The sequence below is a fragment of the Mytilus edulis genome, chromosome 8 (assembly GCF_963676685.1).
Source record: "Mytilus edulis chromosome 8, xbMytEdul2.2, whole genome shotgun sequence".
NCBI classification, from domain to species: domain Eukaryota; kingdom Metazoa; phylum Mollusca; class Bivalvia; order Mytilida; family Mytilidae; genus Mytilus; species Mytilus edulis.
Window position 1 is genome coordinate 87,455,617 of NC_092351.1, and position 12,450 is coordinate 87,468,066.

The window sequence follows — 12,450 nt, forward strand, 5'->3', positions numbered from 1 at the left end:
TTTGCATTTCTGATAAACAAAGGATATACTTTATAAACGATCATCCATATCGAACGAAATCAAACCTGAGAAAGACCAAGGGTGTTCCATTATAGAAACTTTAACAGCTATACATACACAGTCCGACAGGATGTATAATGATATTGGTTAACTTGAAATCTAAAGGATAAATCGGTTATCTTAATCCAATACATGTGATTATAATGCACTGCAAATAGGTGTCCTAGTCAACAATCTTATCTCTTAACATACTCTCTGTCAATGCCAACATCTGAAATTATAGAATTAATTGTCTGAGATCGCAAAATGTTGATTGGTAAGTACAATCTGAAAAAAAACATCACATTGAAATTGTGTTTTGAAACATTTACATAAAATTAAGCATGTTCCTGCAAATAGAAATTTCTATTTATATATTTTACTATTGTCTTTCCGCCTTATGTCTGACATAGGTGTTCAAATTAGATACCAGTAATGAAATTGATTCCAAATCTCATTTTTAGTGTCTTTCGTTCAAATTGCTTTAAAAGTTTTCTCAAAGATGTTTGGAAAGCTGACATTATTACGTTTGTACAAAATTTATTTTGAATCTGGCCATTTTTGCTGATATAAAGTAGTAAATACATTATTTTGTCCTTACTTCAGAGATCACTTCGAAAAATACATACCAATTGCTGAAAAGATGTCATATTCAAATTATAACTGATAAGTATACCATGATTTCCTAACTTTGTATGAACAGGACAAGATGAGCCATAAATAATTAATATTTTTCATAGGAAACCGTAAATTATGATGATGATATTTAAAATTTTGGAATTGTGTTCATTCATACCTGTACATATCTGACACTGAAAAACATTCACATGGATTTCTTGTAAAATATATTGTTTATTTATATGAAAACGTTTTCCTTTTTTTATGTTTGTAACAGTCACTGCCATTTCTCCATGTATAACAGGGATTTAACTGTACATAATGTTATTTTGAAATAGTTAGGTATTGGCTCAATAATAAGGATTAATAGCCAACCTTAATTCAGGTTGGTGTAATCCAACTATTGGAGGAAGATATAGAGGAAAGAAGAACTGTTCTTTCTTATTATTTCAAATACGTGATCTTAGCTTTTTAATCCATCCAAATCGGCTTATAGAACGTTATATGTTATTCACAGATATGTGAGGATTATGGATGCTGGATATTGAGTTCTGATGAATTTGTAATTTGTCAGAAATTAATAATGACTTTATGTCCTTCCTTTTCAGAAAAAATATAGCTATGCCCGATTACGTCACACAAAGAACCATTTTACGACTGTTAACTGAGTTGAGCTATTTGCCTCATAAATTTAAAATATACACTTTTTGCAGTTTTTTTTAAATATTTCATATTGGGGAAAATTTTAATAAGTGCAGTCGCTGAATCGGTAGTTATCTCCAAATATGTTTTCAATAAAAAAATGAACAGTTGTCAAATATTTATGAGAGCATCTCTGGTTTTTTTTTACAGGTTTATCATTGCTGCTATTGGTCTTCACCACTGGATTTGAACAATATGGTATAACAATGTCTTTCCATATTTACTTCTATCGAAAAGTGTTTAATATGTGATTTCTATGGTTGTCTACATTAAATGTTTCTCGACACTTTCAATTTCACTGATTTTTTTCATGTATAATTAATAAGATCTCGGAAAGATAATTAAGTACTGATAAAAAGGGAAATTATTCCCTTCAGACTATCGACACAAATCATACAATGTAATGCATGATAAATGTGAATAGCATATACAAAAACGTTTTGATTTAATATTTTAGCTATATACATGATATAAGATACATAAATATGAAATTACAGAAATTGAACATTCATTCTTAGAATCATTTGAAAATTTGTATGTATATCTATTGATTTTTTTCCCCTATAGACTGTGCAGCGATATGTTTTTCCTGCACTGAAATGTTAGAAGACGACAAATGTCAACACATTACTACATGCCAGGACAATGAGGTAACTTTAAAGCTATGTTTTAAACCTTATTTTTCATTATCTAAGTGTTTTAAACGAGACATTTCAAAGACCTTTTTCGTTTGTTCTTACGCTCATCTAACACATATTTAGGTACAACTTAACAATAGTTTGACAGTAGAGTTTGTAACGTGGTAACACTTTTCTATCAGACAGCCTCCTTTTTATTTTGCTCATACATTGTATTATGAAAATAGATCTCAGCCACGCCTAATTGTTTTTGCCTGTCCCCCCAAAAAGAAGCAAAGGGACATTAGAAACTCATAAGTCGAAGAACAACTGACAACGCAATTGCAACACACGAAGCATGACGAATTTACAAATAATTGAAGGCAACAGTAGTATACCGCTGTTCGAAATTCATAAATCGATTGAGAAAAACAATCCAGGTTAAAAAATAAAACTGAGGGAAACACATCAAATATAAGAAGAGAACAACGACATAACAGAAACACTAAAATACAACACACACAGAAATGAACTTTTAGATAACAATGGCAATTTTCCTGACTTTGTCCAGGACATCATAAGAAAAATGGTGGGTTGAACCTGGTTTTGTGGCTAACCAAACCTCCCGCTTTTAAAGCAATTATGCATATAACATTAAAATGACAGCATTACATGACAGGACTACAATACAAATAAATGGAAGAACACACAGAGGACAGAGAAACACACAAATAAACAATACAATAAAACATTACGACAAGCTAATAGGTATTAAAAATACCAGGCTTAAAAGCTACAATGTATGCTTGAACGAACGGAATAGTGTTAACCGTTTACGTAGTTTATGTAGCAGTTGAATATTAATCACCTCAAGATTGATTATCTAACTATTCTGAATATGATATTTCTAAGACCTGTTACGTTTGTCTAACACATCTTTCTTTTCTTAGGTACAACTTACTAGTAACAATAGTTAGTTTGACAGCAGCTAGAGGCTGTAACGTGTTAGCACTTTTTGGGTCTGTCAAGACACGTATTTTTCTATTTTGCTCATCTTCATAGAAAAAAAGTATATCTCAGCCACGCCTACTTTTCTTAGCCTGTTCCCCCAAAAAGAGGCAAAAGATACAAAAGGAATATTTAAAACTCAAGAATCGAAAAATAACCGACAACGCCATGGCAACACACGAAGCACGACAAATAGAAAAAAATGTTCGAATGTAAGCACAGTACACATTTTTTATGTAAAGATCTAATTATAATACATAATTTCGAAATGAAAAGTGTGCTTAATTATTTACCTGTCGTCTTATATTATATTTGAATTTCCTTAAACCAAGCTATGTTTGTTTATGTGTTACATATTTTTTTTTCGTTCATTTTTTTTATACAAATAAGGCCGTTAGTTTTCTCGCTTGAATTGTTTTACACTGTCATTTCGGGGTCTTTTATGGCTGACTATGCGTTATGGGCTTTGCTCATTGTTGAAGGCCGTACGGTGACATATAGATGTAAATTTCTGTGTCCTTTTGGTCTCTCGTGGACAGTTGTCTCATTAGCAATCATCCCACATCTTCTGTTTTTCTATTTTGCAGGATCTAGTTCATTTCTCCATTCAAATAAGTTTAGTAGCATTCTTTGGTTAATTATAGGTTTGCTTCATACAAAAATACAGGACTGCTGATAATAGAAGACTATACGATGTAGGATGCACACATAATCAGGTATGTCATTTTGTTATACTGCAGGGAGTTTTCATTTCACTTTGTGGTATAACTGATATGGATTTAACCAATAATCAGCGTGACATTATGAATTTACATTTGGTTATACACACAAACGTAAAGTTAGTAACTCAAATATAAAAGTTAACAATTAATTTAACTTAATATATAAAAAGAAAACCATGGCAGCACGTTTTGTATATAGTTCGTATATTGCATATTACAATTAATTCACAACGTTTCTTACTATTATCGGGAAAAAATTTCTCCATTTAAATTACATATTCTTAACTTAGTTGAATATAAGGTATACATCTGTCTTTAACGTGTACTTAACACATATTCCAGTTTCATATGTTATACTTGCTTTGCAAAATCTCAAACATAAATCAAATTCAGTTTCAAGGAAAAGGTATGCGAGTTTGTCTAATCTAACTATTTAGGTCATGCTGATAGTTCTTATTACAAATTTTGTTTATTTAGTTATCAAAGGTACCAGGATTATAATTTTGTACGCCAGACGCGCGTTTCGTCTACATAAGACTCATCAGTGACGCTCATATCAAAATATTTATAAAGCCAAACAAGTACAAAGTTGAAGAGCATTGAGGATTCAAAATTCCAAAAAGTTGTGCCAAATACGGCTAAGGTAATCTATGCCTGGGATAAGAAAATCCTTAGTTTTTTTAGTTTAAGACTTACACAATTCTATTTTAGCTTTGTCCAGTGAACAGTACAGCGGTTGCTTTTGGAAGACGAACAGTGGACCATAGTCATATAATGTGTCACGAGTGTTGTGACGGGAACGTGTGCAACTCAGCCTTCACTTGTGACGACCACGTAAAACGTAAAACATTAACCAAAGGATATTATTTTATTTGCGTGAATCATGATTTGTTATTGATTATTGTCTTTCAATTTGTAATGTTTAGTAATCTACATCAAATCTGCCAATGAACTGTGTTGAAAATCTTGAGAAACAAGGCTGTATAATTTGATACAAAACCCGTGTTTCGTGTTTATTTTTGATCGGTGGGAAATAACCTTTTAAGTGAAATCTACATTTGAAAATGCCTGTACCAAGTCAGAAATATGACAGTTCTTGTCCATTCGTTTTTAATGTGTTTTGTCATTTGATTTTGCCATGTGATTATGGACTTTCCGATTGGATTTTCCTCTGAGTTCAGTAATTTTGTTATTTTACTTTTTACTGTTTCCTAATCTGTCAAATTATTTTACGTAGCACAACTTCTTGATTGTTTGTCTTGTGGTGGAGTTGTCGATGTACAAAATTGTAGCACTTCAACGACATGTGAAAAAGATGAGGTAATATATTTCTAATAAACGGGATAACTTGATTTTTGATGTCACGTCTACAAGTGTTGAGTATACGACGAAGCATTTTACTATATTTTTTGTTGTTGCTTGTGTTGTAAATAATAGATACATGCAACAACATATCTTGTAGTCATTGAGCTACGAATCAATATAATTAAAAAAAGCTTGTGAATTTCATTCATACTGACTTTCAATTTATAGAACTGGCCTCCTGCGAAACCGCGTAATACATATCATACTAAAATACTAATATGCATTATTTGTATAATTTCGACGATATCATCTGGTATAATCAAGAGTCCAATGTCTAAATTTATACTGTGGATTCATTATTATTCGTTGAATACCAATTTTCGTGGATTTCGTGCTAACCTTTAAACCACGAATTTCATTGTCGAACGAATTACAATTGGTATATCGAAATGAATGCAGACTTTGACAAAACCACGAAAACAAGTATCCACGAAAATGAAAGTCTGTTTTGTTCACGCATCGTTGTAAATATAACGGAATTTGATGACACTGTCGTACAAGTGAGAGGTTGAGCACTATAAATCCAGGTTCACCATTTGCTACATTTGAAAATGCCTGTACCAAGTCAGGAATATGACAGCTTTCCGATTGATTTTTCCTCGGAGTTCAGTATTTTTGTGTTTTTCCTTTTTTCCTAAACCCACGATAGTTAATACAAACGAAAATTAAAGAATCCACAGTAGCCCTGCAACTATAATATGATTCCATTTTCATGTACTGTTTCATAGTTTTACTTTATACTTTCGAACATTCTATTTGGAGCTTAAGTTATTTTATACGTTTCAAACACGCCTTATTGAAAGGATCGTTGTATCTTCAAATATACTCCAATTAGCAAATTTTTATTGGGATTGCTCCAAATCTAATGATATGATATGAAGGTAGACGTGAATGAGACAAGTCAAACAACAATAAATTAAATAAAACTCTGAAGAGGTGACCAAAGGTCACGATTTTTTTGTACTCTCACAGAAATAGAGATGTGGTGAGTATGATGGTATTAAATTATGTTTCTGCACTACACTTAATAGTACTGTTTAATTCAATAGGTTTGTTTTATTCAAAAATATCGGACTTCAGCAAACAAAGAATTCTTTGATCTCGGATGTAAACGTTCAACTGTAAGTAAAATATTCTTAGATGTTTATCATTTATTGATAAACACTAACTACCGTGATTTAGTCTTGTTTTATTTCACACTCGTATAACTGAACTACGATTTCTCGAAAATAAGGTCGTACTACTCAATTTGTATTCATGTATACATTGAACTATGATTGCACATAAAAAATCACAATTAATTAATTTCATGGAAAGGGTAACTGTGTTTCAACAATTTGACTCGGTGTGGCTTCCACCAAAGGTGATGCATGCATAGCTGGATACAATTATCCTGTCGACGAATCTGATTTCGCTCAGTTTAGCGTTCATACGAAACCCTGAATTGATTACCATTCCTTGATCTTACTCTTCTAAACTAATTTTCTAGATAACATCGACAAACAGTAGTCGCCTTAATTAACAACATTTGAAAAACTCCTTTTAAGAAATCGTTATTTAATAATCGATAATTAAGTTTGAAAGAGGCACTTGTAACTATTAACAATTTATAGCAATAAAAAGGGTAAGCGGAGGCTTGAATTTTTTAAGTTTCTATGAAATATTCTGCACAAGGAATGAATTTCCAAAGCAGTTTTGACCAACTAATAGGAATTTGGGGTCATCAATGCTCTTCAGGTTCGATTTCTTTCGACTGGGATACTTTTGTAGATGGAGAGCACGTTTGAACACAACATTGAAACAAGTGAAATCCTGATATCTATGATTAGTTTAGTTTAGTGATAATGTATGTTCTTCTTCGGCTTAGTATTTTTAATGATATCTTCTGAACAAACAGTTGAGAGTAATGTAGTTTTGGGACAATTTATAGGTTAAGGTAAAAATTATCGTCGAAGAAATATATCTTTAATAATAAAAACGTTAATCTATTAATTAGATGTGTCTAAACAGAAATCCATCAAATACTTTTGGTCGACGTACAGAAGAAGAGCGACATTTATTATGTGAATTTTGTTGTACAGAGGGTTCTCTTTGTAATAGAAATTTGGACTGTGGAAATACTCATGGTACCTGTGAGTATTCATTGTGTAGTGACAAACGCAGTGCACATATTCAACAAGATATGGATATCAGAGGAGTGTTTTCATATATCTAGACAAATAAAAGAACGCCTGCGATGAAATTCAATTAAACTTTTTTTATAGAAAGCTATCAAGTTATATAATTATGTAACAAGCAAAAAAAACCAAATAGGACAATGGAGAATGCACATCATATATTAATGTAATTTCATGAATATTCGTGTCTGTTCGGTGACACACGAATATACATTTACTTGTCTATTGGTCTTTGTTGGATAGCTGTCTAAACGGCTATTATTCCACATCTTCTAAGTTTAAAAGAGAGTGGCGAAAGATACAAGAGGGACATTCAAACTCATAGATCGACAACAAACTGACAACGCCATAGCTAAAAATTAAAAAGACAAACGAACAAATAATACTACACTAGACATAACAAAGAAAACTAGAGACTAACCCCACTAAAAGTTAGAGATGATAGCAGGAGATCCGGATGGGTTAGAATATTTAAGGTTTCTGTCCAGTCCAAATCTTAAGCAGGGTACATTGGGTATTTTTCTATCTGACATTTTTTGAATCAATTCTTAGGGGCAAGATATTTTCAGTTATATCAATATGCTACTTTACCTCAATCTTTCCTTAATCAATCAACATTTAACAAAATTGTAATCTTCGTTTTTCATATCGGTATATGACTTAAATATCGAATACCTCGTAGTTTGACAGACCAGTGTTTACAGCAAAATGTACTTACAAGTATATTATGCCTTGTTTATTATCAATATGCTATGTTGTAATTTACTGTTATTCAAACAGAAAGTAAAATCACAAAAATACTGAACTACGAGGAAAATTCAAAACGGAAAGTCCCTTATCAAGTAGCAAGTAACCAAAACCCAAAACATATGAATCAAAATGATAACAACTGTCATATTTTGACTTGGTACAGACATTTATTTATGTAGACAATGGTGGATAGAACTGATTTTTAGCTAGCTAAACCAATCATTTAAATGACAGTCGCCTCCACTTTCATTATATTGACAATGATGGGTGAACAAACAAACACACTTAATAAGCAAAATGTCAAATACAGGGGTACATCAATATTCTTTGCATACATTTCAGATCCATCAGAATGTGCCGACATATCTTTTCAAAAAGATGGTGTATACAACGTATATCCAAACGGAGCAGGTTATCCAAAACCTGCATATTGTGTCATTAGAAACGGTATTAAATGGACTGTACGTGTCGTGTTTTTTTCTTTTTCTTTGTAATTGTAATCCTTATTTAAATCCTTACACAAAAACCGATACATTTTTGTCTTTTAAGTTCTTTAAACAGTTCTTCTTTTCAAGACTAATAGTTTTCACAATTAGATATGTACATGAAAAATTTCGGACATACACAATTATTGAATTATCTATTATAAGTGCAGGTACAAGATTTAGAGTCTGCAGATTTTAAAAAGACAAGAAGTGTTTTGATAACATTAACTGTACCAATTTTTGACACACGAAGCGCGTTTCGACAATAAATGTATTTTTACATATTTTTCAAAAGTATGCGAAAATCAAAAACTGTTAAAAGAATGGAGAGCTTATAAACTAAAAATTATATATATATATATATGTATAGATTAACATCGGACAACATGGACAAGGGAACATAGGTTTTCTTAATGAGATGTATTCCTTAATCTTCAAAATGTTTGCAACAAAATATCGGGTAACTGTTTTGTTCAAAGATGTTAAACGCAGATAAGTGCTACAATTTTAACATGGGATTTTCCCATTAAGCAAGTTTTAATTCTTTTTCAATACTTAGCTTCCTTGTTATTAATTCTTATGTTTTTTGAAGGTTATTCATCGACGGTATGATGGTTCAGTGGATTTTAATCGAACTTGGGAAGAATATAAACAAGGTTTCGGAATTGTTAAAGAAGAATATTGGCTAGGTATGATAATATCACTATTTATGCACATTTAAAACGTTCTACTAATAGTATAATTGATTATCGCAACTAAGTATTAAGTAGTTTGCAATTTTTTTCATACATGATGTTATGTGGTATGCGTCGATGCAACAGCCAATCAACAACTAAACTTATAAAGTCATCTAGTGTTCAACACAAGGCTGTGGAAAACCATATGGGACTCCCGACTCTATGCATGTTTAACCGTGTAATAATACAATACTTATACAGCCGTATAAGCTTACCGAATCCCTTGAATGTTTTTGTCGACCTCGTGAAAGTTGTTGACCAATTCCACGAAAGGTGTAGACCGACTCCGTGGGTGTTATGAACCGATTCCTTGAAAAAAATGTAAACTGACTTATTGAAATAACTTGTAACTCTTTCTGTTATAATGCCTGACTGTTGTATTTAATATAGTCAGTAACGATACATTCCGAAATTGATTTTATAGCACATAATTCTTGAAAAACATATGCCGACCCTGTGATAAATAATGAAAATAAAACTATAATTTTATACCTTCAACATAAACATAGAAAAATACCCCCACCCCCTAAAAACAAAAAAGACAACCTATTGAATTATTTTAGATGAATTAAATATTAAAAAATTACAAGAGGTAAGAACAAAATTGTCAACTATATAAAAATGGAGAATGACGATAGAATTAAAATTAAAAATATTTATATTACATATGTAATGTTTGTGTTTTTCACTACAGCTCAAACATTTTTTAGAAATGATGTAATGGCGCATATATATTACAGTGAATTTGTGAAATCAAGGATTTTGTAAAATCCCTGGAATAATTAATGATTGTGTAAATTCACTAAAATTTTCAGTGATTTTGTAAAAATGTTGCCATATTGGAAATGTGTTTTTCCTAATGCAAATTAAAAAAAACTAATGATTTTGAAATATATATTTTTCATAAATATTACTTATTAAGACTTTTGTACAGTGAGTATTAATAATAGGAATATGAACTGATAGTTTGACTACAATTTACTTATTATTGCAGGGTAAGTTTGATTAACATCAACTATTACACACCTTTTTTGTTCACATATAAACCTCATTTCTAATTTGTGCACTAGGAAACGAGGCAATACATTTGATATCAACAAATGGAGAACACAAGTTACATATTGATCTAGAATTGAGAAACGGAGATCGGTTTTATGCAGATTACTCTTTATTCAAACTAAATAATGAAAGCAGCCAATATTTATTGAATGTTACAGGCTACAGTGGGACAGCAGGTAGAAATTAAGCTCACTTTTATGTTTGTAAACAAGAATTTCAAATACCATTTATGCAAAAGTTTTGGCACATGGTTTGACTTACTTTTAAGCCTTTAATATGACAAAGTTTTTAAAAGCGTTCAATATTTTTAGTATTTACTTTGCCCTTTACCAAGTTATGATAATTCATTACCCGACTAAAAAATACAAAATTTGATATTCACTCAAATTATTACGTATGTTTATTCTAGTTAGTTGTTAGTACTTAATACACTGCTTATTAGTCTGAGAGTTATTTCCTTTGTCTATTGTATCGTTTTGATCTCATCTGCTCCCAATTGTATTTTTTCTTATCGGTCGTCCAATTGTCTATATTAATCTGCTCAGCTCTTAATAAAACTCCATATCACGGCTTTGAGACGTCAAATACGTTGACCTGGCCTTAATAACTTTGACCCGGACATATCAGCGACGTCATAATGTTTGAACCAACGTTGATAAGTTTGACCCGAACTTATCAAGTCAACTTCAGGTTGCTGGTGAAACTAAGACAATACTTCCAAAAGAAGCAAATACAGCCCGATAAATCGATTATCAGGTTATCGACATATTAATATTGTAAAATATCAGCTGCTCGACATAATATGAAGGCTTTTTGATCTCGTTCGCTGCGCTTACGCGACAAAAAGCTTCATATTATGTCTCGCAGCTGATATTTTACAATATTAATATGCCGATAACCTGATAATCGGTACTCATCAGACAAAGAAAGGCTCTTGTCAATATCTTGGTCAAAAGGAAAATCACCTAAGTCCTCATAAAACATAATTCACTCATATGTGTCCTGATAATGTTTTAATGTTTTGTTGATTTTGTTACCTTACAGTTTATGTTTTCGTTAAGATTTGAAATTTTCATTAATCATTACGAAATTGGTACCATATTTTTGTCATGATCAATACTTAGACGGGCACATCTACAGAGTATTGTCGGCATGTGTCTTAATTATTATGGACAATATACATCCTGCTTTTTTTCAAATCGTGATTCAATGCTGTTTACAAGGAAAATTTTAACAAGAGCTTCAAGTAGGGATGATGACATGACCCTTCCAATAATTAAAGTTTTAGATAGTGTATCATCATCGAGTACATCATTCCACAGTACAGTACACGTTTTTTAAGCTTGTACACAGGTTAAAAAAAGCCCTGTGAAATATAAATATTCTTGGGTTAACAAATATTCATATCTCCCTCATACACGGGAAATACATGTATAGTGTTCATTGTCGAATGAAGTCTTATTGAACTTTTATCGTTTCCTGTTAATTATCATTATTGTAATTCAAATGTGATTGTAGGCGACGGAATGGGCGCAACGCGGCAGTATAATCAAAATGATCCTCGATTTTCAACAAGTGACAGAGATAATGATGAATATCATGATGTTTGCACTTTATCGGTTCATGGTCAGTCTGGTGGATGGTGGAATGCTAAATGTTCTACTTCTAATCTCAATGGAAATTATACTAAAGAAACGCCTGGATTGCAATTGTGGAACATGAATTCTTTGCTACGTGCTGGCATAAGACTGAGTGAAATGATGATAACAAAATATTAAAGCCCTATATGTATCTAGTATATCATTATTCATAGTTGTACAAATCAAAACAGCATAAAGGTCAGCTATATACCTGCACACAGTATCACAATGATTGCTATGTTGTAGCGTAGGTCATGCCAGAAAAAAATGTTTCTTTTTTGGTATGTTTTCAGTATCTTTTTGCTTTCCTATTCTGTACTGTAACATTAATGTCTCTGTTGTTTACATCTATAATGAACTTGTCTACCATTTTAACAAGAACGATATTCTTTTCTTTTTTTTTAATGTTGACATACGGATAGATAACAACTGTCATGTTCCTGGAACAATTATTTTTTTATGTAGACAATGGTGGATTGAACCTGGTTTGTATGACAGTCGCATCAAATTCCATTATATTGACAATTTAAA

The 12,450-nt window shown here is 31.6% G+C and overlaps 1 protein-coding gene across 1 annotated transcript; it reads left to right on the forward strand.

Annotated features, from left to right (window-relative positions):
• The first annotated feature begins 215 nt into the window (after window positions 1-215).
• On the forward strand, window positions 216-12,057 carry LOC139487175 (uncharacterized). Its single transcript, XM_071272148.1, has 12 exons — window positions 216-316; window positions 1,510-1,557; window positions 1,927-2,009; window positions 3,629-3,700; window positions 4,418-4,547; window positions 4,944-5,026; window positions 6,121-6,192; window positions 7,068-7,203; window positions 8,341-8,459; window positions 9,076-9,172; window positions 10,291-10,455; window positions 11,798-12,057. Exons 1-12 carry the CDS (start codon window positions 307-309, stop codon window positions 12,055-12,057), a joined length of 1,275 nt encoding a protein of 424 aa, XP_071128249.1. The 5' UTR covers window positions 216-306.
• Window positions 12,058-12,450: the final 393 nt, after the last annotated feature.

What these genes read in the sequence shown, in the direction of transcription:
- LOC139487175 (XM_071272148.1), top strand. An exon ending in TCGGATGTAAACGTTCAACT is followed by an intron (nt 6,193 to 7,067) that starts GTAAGTAAAATA and finishes TCTATTAATTAG; the next exon opens with ATGTGTCTAAACAGAAATCC. An exon ending in TAAAGAAGAATATTGGCTAG is followed by an intron (nt 9,173 to 10,290) that starts GTATGATAATAT and finishes TTTGTGCACTAG; the next exon opens with GAAACGAGGCAATACATTTG.